Consider the following 15,633-nt stretch of genomic DNA (forward strand, 5'->3'; position numbering starts at 1 on the left):
GGGTTTTTTAAGTAACCTCTAGTCACAGTTTTTACAGCACATACAGAGAAATGTAGACAGGATGTGCAGCCAGTGCAGTAAATGGTCTAAATATCAGCTCTTTAGAAAATGATCCTGATGAACATGAAACTAACATCCAATGAGAAACACAGCTTCCTTGTTTCATGTCCAATAACAATCAGTGAAGAGCTAATAAAGAGCTATTCTATTGTAAAATGCTGAGATGATTATTAGACAGAACCCAGCGGCTCATCAAAAGCCTGCATTGAAAATCTATATGAAAGTAATCTATGCTCATATATGACAAAATCCTGTAACTGTCACTGTGTTTTTCATCTGTGCTCTTGTTGGTTGGACAAGTTTGTAAATGACAAAGAGCTCAGTGGACTTTGCATTCATCAAATCCTGTTAGATGTTTGGATTGTTTTTCCTTCACAGGTTTGTGATGAAGGCTAAAGAACAGAGATATGAACTATTGCCAATATGAATCCTGATGGCATGACGTGGGCAGAGACCCACCAAAGCAACACTCAGCTCACCTCATTCCAGGCGCTTGTCTGCTGGAGACCATGAGCCTTGTTAGTCACACATTAGCACCATAGTAGGAAACAGCCTCCATCATTTCATTAGATCTGAATTTGGACTGTTTCCCTCTGGATGAACCAAGTCTGTCAAATCTATTGATCCAACACAAACTATCAAACACATTGGCTCACAGTCAGATTGGCTTTGTATGGATGGTGTAACAGGGGGCTGGGAAAGGATGCTGAAAGCTGAATATAATACAGAACAATAACAGGACATATAATAATGTAGCAAACATGATCTTCAACAGGCACACTTCTATTATTCATGATCACAAACACAAAGAACTTGTGCAGCCCTGATATCAGCCCTAATATATGAGTGTGTTTGCCCAAAGATTGAAACAGCATCAACATGACAGCTGTAAGAAATCTTCTCTCAGCCTTGTTTGGCAGAAGATCCCTGCAACAAAGATTGTAGCTGAAAGATGACGTGTGTAAAGTTTGCTCTTTGGGAGGGTTGAGGCTGTTTTTAGACCTTTGATAGTTTCCAATCCAGTTCTGAAAGACAGAAATAAAAACAACATCATTAAGATCAGATCATGGAGCTGTTTTCTGCCTTGTTTCTATCTTCACATTACAAGACTTTACTACAATAAAGATGCTAACATGTATCTGTAGCAACAACATCATTGAATCTAGAACAACTGGAGCCAAACCAGTGGCCTCTGCTGGGATCACTGGTGAGCCAACACTTCCTTGTTGGATGCAGATTTCAGGGCTTCCTTTTGCTCCTCCGTTATAACTGTTCTCTCTTCTCAACAAATGATGACACAAAGGAATCAGCAGTGACAAAGATGATGCTGAAGAGAAGCACACATTTCACACATATAACAGACCAGTCCAGTTACACACACCTCTGCTTGACATTAGGCCTCAAACAAAGACGCAAAACACTAACTTGACTCTAAATAGAAGAAACGAGCAGCTTTTTCTGTTCTGTGCTTATTTATATTTGACACACATGCTTCTCTTTGTGCAAACACACATTGCACTATAAGGGTAACCTAGCACACAATGATTGGACAGCACAGTGATGATGCTGGGAGATCCTATACGAAGCAACACAGAAACACTGAGAACAAAACTTTAAACATTGATTATATTGAGATAAGCAGCCGACCCAGTCTAGATAAAGGCGAGCAGCTGGGACCGCTGCTGCACCAAAAACAGGTTTCAGTGTTTCCATGTGTGTGTGTGATGTCTTTACTTATACTGGTCAATAGACTTTAGTCAACACATCATTGAAAGGTGTTACACATGAAATAAAAACAGTGTTTCATCTTTATTCCTCTGAAGCAGCTGCATTATAACCAATCTGCTCCTTTGTGGCCATTTAAAACAGCCTTAAATAACTGTTGTTATATTTGTTGCAGTTTCTGCTCCTCTTGGACAGACGACTCTTGAAAAGACATTTTTGAATTTCAACTTTTAACTGGATAAATATCGGATATATAAACGTCTGCAACAAACTGATTCCAGCTTCTACCTCATGATAGGAATGTTTTTGTGGCTCAAGATGACCTGATATATTTCATGATGGAGACATTTGACACATGTTTCACATATTATAGACCAACAAGTTATTCATAGCAGTTTAAATACGGGGAGTCACTTTTGGGCCCAGCAGATAAAACAGAGCCAATATTTCCTTCTTTATTTAAGTGACGTGTGTCACAGATGTGACCTAGTAAAGTGTAGCTGAACATTAATAACGTTATTAACACTCTCAGCTCGTCCTTGTTCCAGACCTGAAGATCCTCTTCTTTCATTCAGCAGCAGCTTCAGGTCTCTGATGGTCCAGGGCTTGTTGTTGGGAAACAGCCCTGCTGGGATGATGGTGTCCTCACAGAAACAGTCAGTGATGCTGTTGATCTCCATCACAGAGCACGTCCCAGTCTGCAGTCTCAGTCCTGCAGGGCCTCGCTGGCTTCCTGACTCCACCCAGTCAACAACAGGAAGTGTTTGAAGTGCAGGAACAAACTGAGGCTGTGGTCAAACAGGAGTTTTTATCTCCTCGCTCTGACTCTCACTGCGGCCCTGCTGCTGTGTCAACATGTGTTTGTGCTAAACAATGATGGAAAGTGTTATAAATGACTTGTTGGCCTCTGATCTGTCACAAACAGCTGAAACGTGTCTCTCATGAGTCACATGAAGGTTTTTGACAGAAAGGACAAAAAGTAGCTGCAGTCAGTTTGTGTCATTTTTATATTTATTCATCTGGGAGAAAAATCTGAGGGACATTAAAATGTGTTTTTCAACAGAGACAAGAACATAAATATAACAGAACAGGTAAATGAACATATTTCAAGTAAACAGCTGGACTGATCAGGTCCAAACACACAGTGATAAACTTGTCAAACAGCTGTCATATCTTTATATATAAGCTCTTTATAAATCCTGTTCACTGCAGTCTGTTTACTAATAATGTCAAACTGTTAGAAACACAGAAACATCAGAATCGTCTTTGTTCACATAAACCTGTCTGGGATCCTTTGTTGTTCTTTTGATGCAGAGTTACATTATAAATATAAAGAGTTATTTCAGAGTCTCATCAGTTTTCCTACATGTCTTTATTGAACACATCAGCAGGGCTGAAGCTCTCATGTTAAACACACACTGATCTATGGACACGTTCATGTGTTTCTAACAGAACCAGGCTGTTATCAGCCCTGCACTAACATGATGTCACACACACTGAATGTAACAGTGACAGTTTACATCATCACACAATCAGCTGTGATTGTTTCACTGTCATCAAACTAGTCAACAGGAAGTAGAATCAATAGAAACCAATCATTTACTGACAGCATGTCTGATGGAAATAAGTGCAGATTATGTATGAAGTATAACTGGAAGTGTGTTATCCATGAGCTGCACTTCTGTGAGAAAGTTTCCTGCTGTGTTTCCTGTCTGTGGACAAACACGAGTGTTTCAGCTGAGGACTTGGTTCCTTCCACCTGTCCATACAGGACATCACGCTGTCTTTTCTCTTTAAATGCAGCTCCAGGTCCTTCCACGTGCTGCTCTGTATTTGTGCAGTTTGTAGTGTGTCCTGGGAAACGTAGCACACATGGTGTTCTTCTGCTGTTTCCTCCTTTCACTGAGTGTGAAACACTGACGCTGTGCTGTTGTTCACAGAGGGGAGCTGATTCTAGCTGCAGCTGGACTCTGTCATCTAACTGAATGTGTTGGTGCTGATCACGGGGCTCTGAGGGGGGAGCAGCAGGAGGACTCTGGATACTGACGTCAGTGTATCTGTGGAAGCTCACACAGCGTGTCTCTGTCATTCAATATTGTGCTATATATTGTATCTATGCAAAGATGAACAGACTGTGTATTCACTGGTCTCTGTGCTGCTGACTGCTTTGCTGCAGCTCTGATGTCATCATCACTCCCTCCTCCACCCTCAGCAGTCCCAGCATGCTGCTGTGGTGCACCCCACCCTCACTCTACACCTGAGCCATAGACCACACCCTCCACCTCAATATACACCACAGTTTTCTCTGCTATGGAAATGAGATCAGGAGGAAATCATGATTATTATTATTGAATAAATGCTCACATTAATGTGGGCTTATTTGTTTCATATTAGAAACATTAGTTGAGTGTTTTTAGTATAAAATGGTGAAAGTCCCTCTTTTTGCTCCTCCCCTCACCTGTGGATGGACGGTGCTGTTACCATGGTGACAGCTTGGATGTGTTTCAGTCCTGCCTGGTTATCACTGCAGGAATCTTTACTTTCACATTTATTACAGGTAATAACTCTGATTTTTCTGTGTATTATGAACTAAATGTATCCTGATACACACAGAGATGGATGAGCAGAGGTCACATGATGAAAGAACAAACATGGAGTCTTTGATTTATTTAGATATTTATTGATGAATGCAAACAAACCCTGACACTGAACCATCGTCCAGCTTTCACAGAACAAACCTGATCACATGACCTGCTGACCCAAACAGTGAAAAGCTCCATGGCAACAACAACAAACAGCCTCACATATGTTAACAGAGGCTGTTAGAAGCACAGAGTCTTTACAGTCTTTCTCCTGTTTGTACACAGATCTCTGCACATCTTCATCACAGTTACTCACAGACGTGCAGAGTGTGTGGATATCAAAGCTAAGTTTCCACCATGTTTGTAGTCTGTACTGGGACTCATGGAGCATCTCTCTATGAGCACTCAGTCCCAGTTTAACCAGCAGCCTTCACACCACACATCACACAGACATGGAAACTTCAAACCCTCAGACTGAAGACACCATCAGAAATAAATAGATTGTGATGAAGATGAAGAACTGGAACAGTTTGCTGTGGTTTCTTCTGTTCCTGTCAGAAATAAGAGTCTGGCAGCACTTTGCTCTCCTTCCACATGTTTAAGGAGGAAGTGAAGAAGAGCGAGTGAGTCGTCTTCCTCTGTGGGCCCAACATCAGGCAGCAGCCACGTATTTTTAAAAACCCAGCACACTGCTTCAGAAACACTGAGTCCAGGTGACCAGAGTCATGTGATCAGTGAGGTCTTCACTCAGGACGTCACAGCTTCAGGACCTGATTCAGAGGTTTATAAGGACGTGGATCATTGGTGCTGATGTTGTGTGAGAGCTGGTGAACCATGGGGAACATAAATAACAACCAGGCCATCAGCAATTCTACCCCCAGCTCTAAAACCTACATAATACACTATACATATAGTTATATAGGTTATAGTATGTTATATATAAACGTAGCTGAAGCAGTTTAATTTGTAGCTTCACGCTGCACTTCATATGTTTGTCCACCAGATGGCAGCACAGAGGCCTGTGTTGGAAAGCTTTGAGTAATGAAGCGTTTTCAATCCAAGCTTCAGAAAGCTTCATGTGGTCATCAAGGAAGCAACCAGGAAATATCTGCTGTGTGTAAAAACAGCAACACAAGAATCCAGATAGAAGACAAGAAACTCAAAGCTCACACACAAAACAGGTGGAGCTAATTTTGTGACGTGTTTCTGTAAAAACACCACAGAAGTGAATCATCAAAGTTTCCATGTGAGCTGATGATGCTGCTGCAGAGTTTCTGTGAACCTCCTGTGACCCCGCCTCCTCATACAGAGACATCTTATTGCTCTTCAAACTGCATCACGTGGACACATGTGATTGTGTATTGTAGTATTGATCCCAATGCTGGTATTAGTACTGGATCAATAACACTGGATGGATGCGTTCAGCATGGAGCCCCTGAGCTGTGTTACAGACAAACATGAAAACTGACAGGTCTGTGTCATTCACAGTCTGTAACACTTCTAAACAACAGAGGCTGACCCAAGTGCCTCAGAGCCAGGCACGCTCACATCACAGCTCTCTAAATAAGCCAGTTTCAAAATAAGAGCTGAAAGCTGTGTTTGCTTGTGTTAGCTTATTATTGTGGAGACTAACATTCAGTGATCATGTGTTCAGACTCATAATGATTACTCTCAGAAATCCTGATCTTTGTATTTACTGTGTGTTGGATCAATAACTGAGATTCATCGTATCACACAGCTGTGCTGCTGCTGCTGGTGATGTCAGCACATCTGGAACAATACGAGGTATCTGCTACCAGACTGAGCAGGACGTGAGACCTGTGGACTGTTTAAAGCTGTCCCTCCACAGCTCACTCAGACCTGATCCACACCTCAGTGATATTCTCTGACTTCCTCAGTAGAGACAGAAACCATTCAGATCTGAGACGATCAGCTGACTGATGATGTCACACAGACTGTGTTTTTCAGGAACAGTGATTCTGATGTGAGCCTGCTAGCTGACAGCAGACCTGATGAAACCACATGTTCACATCTGTGAGGACAGACTGGACTCTTTGACTGCACCTTGGTTCTCCTCAGAGGTCTGTACAGGAGCATGTCCACCCCCACTGAAGATCTCAGTCACTGTGAAACATAGAAAGCTGCTTGTGTAGCCTCTGCCTCACATGTAGATACAGCTACAGGTTTCTCTGTCAGTCAGACTGAAACAGTGTCCTGATGCTGCATCATTCAGCTCTGTGCCCCAGTCAGCATCACTGTGAGCTACCAGTGTCAGTGTTTCTGCCCTTTTCCTGTAACACTACACTCAGCACAGGCTCAGCTGCTATCCAGTGTTGGACTTTGGCTTCAGCTGCTGTGATAGATCCTCTAACATAGATCAGCTCTGCTACATGTTGTTAGATAAGTGCAGCTGCTGTCATGTCCTGATGTTTCTCTGGCTCAGCAGCTTCTCCATCAGAGGTTCACATGGAGCTGATCCAGTATCTCCAGTAACTGTGTTCTGTGCCTCACTGGTTCATCCTTCTGTCTGTGTGACGTCAGTCAGATGTTGAAGTTAAACTCTGTAATCTTCACTGTGTCACAGAGTTCAGTGAGTCCCGTTATTCACAGTATCAATCAGATCATCAGAGAACAGCTGATCAGCAATCAGTGGTGCCAACAGCACCTCCTGTGGTGAGAGGATGCAATAATGCAATGTAGCATTTTTACACTCAACACTTCCAGTCATGAAACTGTCTGTTGGATCTGTTTGACGTTGCTTTCTTGTGTTGCTTTCTTGGTTAGAGTTCCTCACAAATGTCCAGATTATTCTTCTAATGAGGCGTCGACCATGTTTTCAGTTCTTTGGAAGAAAACATCGCCCTTTGCCATCCTTACTTTTCTTTGACTTCTTCAAATGCAGCTGAACTCCAGCTGGTATTTTATTGGACTTTGCAGCTGTTTCTGGTCATCAGTTCATTCCTGCAAACCTCTGAACCTGAACAACAATGATGCTGCATTGCTGGCTGATCCCAAAAGGTTGATTCTGTTCATCTGGACGTTTTCACAAACGTTTGCTCACTGATCAGGTGACTTCTTCAGTCTCAGCTGACTGCAGCTTTACAACCTTACAAACAGCACATTTGCACAATGACTGAAACCAGCAGCAGCAGCACCTGATATATATGATACTAATATAATACATATACATATATAATCCATACTAATGATGAAGGAACTGAGCTCACAGTCCATTGTTCATTCAGTGAACTACTCAGTTTATTTTGGGCCTCAGAAATGCTCACTCTGTTTGTACATCACTGTCAGTAATAGACTCATTCTGCTGTGTGGACAGGAACACATGTGACATCACTTCCTGTTTGTTTGTGACTGAAGAGGAAGAAGTTTACAAGGAATCATTTAGAAGAGTTTCAAACATCAACTGATTGAATCCATGAATCTGAAAACGTGTTTGTGAGTGAAAGAGACAGACATGTACAGACTGAACTATCTGTTCAACAGTCAGAGTGTTTCTGTAACAGGAGACACTCTTTACACCCCACTCAGCACAGGGACACTGAGGAATCAGGAGACCAGACTCTAAATCCAGGATAAAGAGTTTGAGTGAATGTGGTGTTGAAGGTGTGGAGGTGGATCAGAGTGTCAGAGGAGACTCTGTAGAAGGACAGAGTGCCAGCAGGACAGTCCACATACACTGCTGCTCTGTTAGAGACAGAGGAGGAGGAGGAGGAGGAGATGGATGTTTGTATGTTATTGTGCCAGACAGACTCAGGACCACCATCAGAGCACCACAGACTCCAGGACTGATCATTGTGTCCAAACACACAGTCATAACTGTGTCCTTTCCTTCTGATGCTTCTGTAACTCACTGATATATAAACGTCTCCTCTCCACTCGACCTCCCAGTAACAGCGACCAGTCAGACCATTTCTACACAGCAGCTGTTCACGAAAATCAAATCTGTCTGGATGATCAGGATATGACTGAACCTCCTCCACACGTGTCACCTTCCTGTTGTTGTCAGACAGTTGGAGCTTTGTGTTCACTGTGTTTGTGTCGATTGTGAGTTGACAGGAATCTGATGGAGAGAACAAACACAATCCAGCTGCAGTTATTGATCCATCATCTGTTCATTGATTGACACTTTGATGATGACTCCTGACATGATGAAGATGGTTGAATGTGTGCTGCTTTGTTTTCATGAATCCCACTAAAAACACACTTACACTTCCTCAGACCTGGTCTCAACCATCGGACTCCAGCAGGCTCCACCCTGAAAGGAGGAGGGGGGTCAGAGCAGCACAGTCAGCATGCACACATGGACATTACATGGCTCTCATACACACACTGTTACACACTGAGCTCAAAGCTCGGCTCCACTGTTTTATTCAAAGAAATCTACATTTATTTATCAGCACATTTAAAAACAGCTTGAGCCAAAGTGCTGCACAGAGTAGAGAGAAAATAGGAAACATACACAGTAATTACTATAAAGACTCGTCAGAATTGAAAGCTACAGAGTACAAATGTGTTTCCAACCGGGTTTTAAAAATGTCGAGTGTTGGTGACGACCTGATGTGAAGGGCGACTGTTCCAGAGTTTGGCTGCAGCGATCGATAAAGCTCACCTCTGTTTTTACATCTAGTTCTGGTCAGAAGCTACTTATCTGCAGACCTGAGGGCTCGACTTGGATTATTTTGTTAAAGAGAGATAAGATGGAGCCAATCCATTCAGAGATTTAAAGACAAACAACAAGATCTGGAAGTGGATTCTACCACGTACTGGTAACCAGTGGAAAAAGCTGGAAAAAGCTGGTGATGGGTCGTCTAGCACAGACCCACCGCTGGAACCAGACAATTCACGAGGGAGAGAACTGTGACAGCGCCGTTCCTTCACTTGACCTCAGTCGCTCTCGTCTGCTCCCTCGTAACACTGCTCTTTATTGAGGTTACATGAATATGCATAAGTTCATTAACATATGACGTCTTACACAGGTATGAACAAAGAGTACCAGTCTGTGCATAGTGTAGGTATGTGTGTGTGTGTGTGTGTGTGTGTGTGTGTGTGTGTGTGTGTGTGTTCCAGATGTGACCCTGTGACCCCAAAGCTGGTGCTAAGAGTCCAGTGGTCCCCCTAACAAAGGGCTCTTATACTTAACCAGACACAGAGTAGGTGTCCTCCTACACCAGGGGTCTCAAACTCGCGGCCCGTGGGCCAATTGCGGCCCGCAGGACGATAGTTTTTGGCCCCCACCTTAATATGAAAATTTAATGTTAGTTTGATAATGTATGACACTTTACAGTGTTGTGTGCGGAGCTGAATTAACCCACCAATCAGGGTGGGATATGGATCTCAGGGGACACCAGCGGGGCTTGATGCAAGCAGGGAAACATTTCTCAATGAGTAAAAGTTACAGCAGCGTTGCCCTGGAGTGTTTCTTTCTTTTCTGTGCCTGGCTGGCTTCCTCCTTTCTATTGGGCAAACGCGGACATTCGCCCCAGCGCGCTGCGTTCACAACACTTCAAAAAAAGTTGTTTTTTTTAAGTTGCTGCCCAGCGGGACATTATACTTATATCGATTTATACACACGTCAGTGGGAGTTTTAGTTATTTTTTCACAGAGAGAGATCTCATATTAACTCTCAAAGTGATGCTTAGGCGGCAGGATAAAAGAAAAGTAATGAACTGATGATTTTTTGAGTTGAGAGCAGAAGTGAAGCCTTGATGGAGAAGGATGGAGTTAGTGTTCCTGTGCTAACTGATCCCAAATGGCTCATGGACTTAGCTTTTCTTGTTGATATAACACATGAGCTTAATGTACTGAACAAGACGTTACAAGGCCAGGGGCAACTTGTCAGTGCTGCCTATGACAACGTGAGAGCATTCTCCACAAAACTTGCGCTCTGGAAAGCTCAGCTCTCTCAGACAAACCTTTGCCATTTCCCAGCATGCAAGGCACTCGTGGATGCAGGCACACCATTCAGTGCTGACAAGTATGTTGATGTCATTTTGAGGCTACAGGAGGAATTTGATCACAGATTTGCTGACTTCAAGACACACAGAGCCACCTTTCAAATTTTTGCGGACCCCTTCTCCTTTGATGTGCAAGATGCCCCTTCTGTGCTTCAAATGGAGCTCATTGAGCTGCAGTGCAACTCTGAACTCAAAGCAAAGTTCAGGGAGGTGAGTGGAAAAGCAGACAAGCTTGGACAGTTTTTGAGAGAATTGAGCCCTAGTTTCCCTCGGCTTTCCCGAATGTTCAAGCGGACCATGTGCCTTTTTGGTAGCACATACTTGTGCAAAAAGCTCTTCTCCACTTTGAACTTCAATAAGTCCAAGTACAGGTCCAGACTTACGGATGATCATCTTCAAGACATACTGAGGGTCGCAACTGCTTCCTCCCTCAGGCCAAATCTGGCTCGGCTATGCGAGAGGAAACGCTGCCAGGTCTCTAGCAGCAAGGAGTAGGCAAGAGAAGCCATGTTCAGAAGAACAGTTCATTTTCTACAGTGTTCCATTCATGTTCAGAAGAAGGTTATAGAACTGTTAATACAGACATTTCAATCTAAATACAGCAGATATAGAAGACTGAAAAAAAAAACACACAAGTTCACTGACTAAAATTATCTTATTATTATTTTATTTATGTATTACAGATTGATTTATTTTCTTATTAATTCTTAATTTGTTTATTTATTTTTCATATTTTGTGTTAAAAAATAAAAATAAAGAGATTTGAGAAGATTGGAATTTTTTAACCATGCCTTTCTTGTGGAAAACCTAATGCGGCCCAGCCTCACCCAGACTCTGCCTGCAGCGGCCCCCAGCTAAATTGAGTTTGAGACCCCTGTCCTACACCATAAATTAGTAAGAGAGGGTACGACCTCTCTCATGGCCCCAAGTGGTGTGTGCATGCCAGAGCACTCTGGAAGGCACACAGAGTCTTTACAGACTACTAAGGATCAAACCTCTATCATCATGCAATCGATTATAAAACTCTAAGCAAATATGAGTAAATATTTCTAAACATAAATGACAATCAACAATATAAACCTTACAGCTGGTTTTAATAACAGAATTTATTTGTTTCTCAAATGAGAAAGAGCTATCGAGCTACACTCCTAAATCTTTAGTTCTTAACTTTTCCAGTGGGCCAAGGTCGACATTATCTGCTAATGCTAAATAGGCTGCCGTTATTAACTAATGCTAATTTGATGTGAATTAGCATTATGCACTAATGATAACAATGTGAACGGCTAATGCTAACACTCTTTTTCCAAGCATTACAACATCTGAGCTGCTAATGCTAAGTAGGCCCCCATTAGCACCTACGTCTAATTTAAGGCAAATACGCATTAGAACCTAATGCTCATATCGTTTTCCTTTGCTTTATAACAATGTGAGCAGCTACTTCTAAATAGCATTAGCTAATAACAGCAGTCTAATTTAATGCTAAGTATGCTGCCATTAGTGGCTAATTCTAATTAGGGGTGAATAATTATTACCAGCTAATGCTAATATCATTTTCTCTTCCCTTTTAACAATGTGAGCAGCTAGTGCTAGGTAGGCTGATGCTAGCAGCTAATGCTAAAACTAAAGCTAATTTGATGTGAATTAGCATTACATTAGTGAGGAGCTAATGCTAAGTAGGTTGCCGTTATAAGCTAATACTAATTTGAGGTGAATTAGCATTATCCGCTTATGCTAACAATGTTTTTTCTTACTTTTTAACAATACGAGTAGCTAATGTGAACACTTTTTTTATTCAATTTTAACTTTTCCCCTGTGATGTGAAGAGTTAATGCTAAATAGGACGCCATTAGTGGCTAATTCTAATTTTAAATGAAAAAGCATTATAAGCTAATGCTAATACCATATTTTCTTGCCTTATAACAATGTGACCAGCTAATGCTAAGCAGGTGCCGTTATTAGCTAATACTAATTTGAGGTGAATTAGCATTATCCGTTTATGCTAACAATGTTTTTTCTTACTTTTTAACAATACGCCATTAGTGGCTAATTCTAATTTTAGATGAAAAAGGATTAACAGCTAATGGTCATACTGTTTGCTTTGTAAGAATGATAGCAGCTAATGATACGAAGTCTACCGTTATTAACTAATGCTAATTTGATGTGAATTAGCATTATCCGGTAATGGTAACTCTTTTCCCCTGCATTATAACAATGTCAGGAGTTAATGCTAAGTAGGCTGCCATTAGGGGCTAACTCTAATTAGGGGTGAATAATTATTAGCAACTAATGCTAATACCGTTTTCTCTTTCCTTATAACAACTTGAGCAGCTAATGCTAATTTGATGTGAATTAGCATAATATTAGTGAGCAGTTAATGCTAAGAAGGCTAGCCTTATTAACTAATACTACGTTGATGTGAATTAGCATTATGCGCTACTGCTAATACTGTTTTCCCTCACTTTTTAACAATGTGAGTGGCTAATTCTAAGTACGCTGTTGTAAATAGCTAATGCTAATTTAATGTGAGTTAACATTATCCAATAATGCTAACACTGTCTTACTTATTAAAAATGATAGTAGCTAATACTAATACTCTTTTCTGTTGGGTAACAACGAAGTGAGGAGTTAATGCTAAGTAGGCTGCTTTTAGTGGCTTATTCTAATTAGAGGTGAATAATTATTAGCAGCTAATGCTAATACCGTTTTCTCTTTCCTTATAACAATATGAGCAGCTAATGCTTATTTGATGTAAATTAGCATAATATTAGCGAGGAGTTAATGCTAAGTAGGCTGCCATAAGTGATTCTTTTCCCTTGCATTATAACGTTGTGAAGGGTTTATGCCAAGTAGGCTCCCATTAGCAGCTAAAGCTAATTTGAAGTGAATAAGCATTAGTAGCTAACGCTAATACTTTTCTCTTGTGTTATAATGATGTGAGACGTTAATATTGTTCTCAAACAACAGAATGAGAATGAAATATTGATTCTAACAGGGCCCATGAATAGCATTAGCTTAGAAGCATTAGCTTAGCTTATCAGAGATTCCATCATGGTCACACAAATCCTTAGCAGAGCAAAGTGGCCTACTTAGCAATAGCTGCTCAAGTTGTAGAAAGCAAAGGGAAAACAGTATTAGCATTAGCTGCTAAATGTGCACTTGAGAACAAGTCTATTGTGAATTCAGCCGTGAATGTAGAGTTTCCAATAAGCTTCCATTTCCAAATGTTAGCTGCTCCTGTCTGGCCCTTTGTCACACACACAGATTGAAATGATTCACAGCCTTATTTCATCCTTCTGTCAGTGTCACTGACTGTCACTGTGACTGTGGACATACATCATGGGAAACATACACATGAGTGACACTTTATTAGGTACACAGTGGCCACTATCTCAGGTATAGTATACCTGTGACCTGATAAAGTGTATCTAAAGTTACAAAATGTTGTCTCTGTCCAAATATTTATGGACCTAACTGTAGGTCTACTTTTAATGAAACTCTCAACATGACTTATCACTTATCATTAATGTTCCTGCAAACAGACTCATTGGAGACCCCTACATAAATATCCACGTACTATCCAGCTAGACTAGTGTGTCTGTCCCTGAAAATATTCCTGCATGTGTGATTGTTCATGTCTCATCTGCAGGAAACAAACAGGAAGTGAGTGGAAGACACAGGAAATGTTTCCAGCTCTTCTTCCTCTATCAGACATTCTTCATACCTGAGAGTGTCCAGTCTCCAGCCTGGATCCTTCAGTCCAGCCGACAGCAGCTTCATTCCTGAAACATCTGGATGATTGTAGCTCAGGTCCAGCTCTCTCAGATGGGAGGGGTTGGAGCTCAGAGCTAAGGCCAGAGAAGTACAGCCTTCCTCTGTGATCAGACAACCTGACAGACTGCAGACACACAAAACAACAATCCGTCTGTTATCCATCTCTGTGGCAGCATAACTAAGGGATGGTTCAGGGTCACCTGATCCAGCTCTAACTATAAGCTTTATCAAAAAGGAAAGTTTGAAGCTGATCTTCAAAGTAGAGAGGGTGTCTGTCTCCTGAACTCAAGCTGGGAGCTGCTTCCACACCCAGTCCAACATAGCCAGGCTTTCTTTGCTGCTTTGACAAAACCTCAAATCCCAGTCAGAGATGATGAGCATCATCACAGTGATGATCATTTCTCTGTAACCCAGGCTTTCTGCTTCAGGATCTGTGCACGCTCACAGAACAAGAAGACCTTTAAACAGCATTTCACCAAATGGATGGACTGAGCACAGCCTACAGATGAACTGGATAAATAAAGATTTGACTTCAGTGTAATCAGTGTCAGAGGGCAGTGTTGATACAACTAAAGTTATTTTTATAGTTATAGTTATAGTTATAGTTTTTTATTGTTGGAGTACTTCAAATCTGAAGTATCACTTAAATGCATTACACGCTGCTGATGGCAGCAAACAAACCACCCAAACAAACAGAGGTGGGAGGCTTGGGCAGACTACGTAGGATCAGCTTGTGGGAGGAGTCTAGATAAACCAAAGAAAGACAAGCTAACAAACGCCACAGTGAAGTGAGTAGCTACAAATTTCAGGCCGATTAGTTTTGTTGAAGAAGTCGGTCTGAGGAACGTTCTTAGGATCAACAAATGACGGCATGTATGAGCCTCAAGACGCACCATCACAAGAAGAATACATGAGCTGTAGAAAAAGTAGAGACTACGAAAGCCACGGTGTTACAACGTGCACCAGCTGTTGGTCTCTCTGGGCATGGCTGGGTAACCATGGTTACCTGGGAGTTACATACTTAATGAAGAGTGGGAGCTGCATTCTGTAGCAAACAATTTGTTATGAGGTAATCAGCTGATCTTAGTTTAACTGGAAGCCCTTCACAATAATTGCAAAGTCTTTATTTTGTCCAACTACCATCAGTTCGTCTGTACTGATGGTAACTTACAGTCACACTAATGTCGTTTAGTTTCTATAGTTTATGTAGTAGAAGTATACTACAGTACCCTGATCACTGATAGGATAGATTTATGTAGATATACACCTTTGTGTTTAACATTACTGCATTATAGTACTGTGATCTTTGTCCTTATATATGGTTATGTTAGCTATACTGATGTATGTACATATATGTACATGCATATATATGTACATACATATAACTGGATATGTAACTTACCTATTCATCTTATTTGTCATGTATCTGTATTGTGTACTTCCTTTTTGTAAGAAACCACACACGTGATCACAAGAATCAATCAGTCAAAGAATAAAGTGCCTCAATCCAAACCTTAAGCTCC

The 15,633-nt window shown here is 41.4% G+C and overlaps 1 protein-coding gene across 1 annotated transcript in view; it reads right to left on the reverse strand.

The window, feature by feature from the left end:
* Positions 1 to 7,130: 7,130 nt before the first annotated feature.
* The window catches only part of LOC102776271 (protein NLRC3-like), a 283,171-nt gene continuing 274,668 nt past the window's right edge, over positions 7,131 to 15,633 (reverse strand). Inside the window, exons 11-13 of the mRNA XM_087837996.1 lie at positions 14,061 to 14,234; positions 8,594 to 8,640; positions 7,131 to 8,445 (exon numbers count right to left, since the gene is read on the reverse strand). Coding sequence (XP_087694122.1) covers positions 7,910 to 8,445; positions 8,594 to 8,640; positions 14,061 to 14,234 — 757 coding nt within the window. The 3' untranslated portion in view covers positions 7,131 to 7,909. The remainder of the gene's footprint in view (positions 8,446 to 8,593; positions 8,641 to 14,060; positions 14,235 to 15,633) is intronic.

This window comes from Neolamprologus brichardi, chromosome 3, assembly GCF_056152115.1.
Source record: "Neolamprologus brichardi isolate AB-2024 chromosome 3, ASM5615211v1, whole genome shotgun sequence".
Lineage (NCBI taxonomy): Eukaryota > Metazoa > Chordata > Actinopteri > Cichliformes > Cichlidae > Neolamprologus > Neolamprologus brichardi.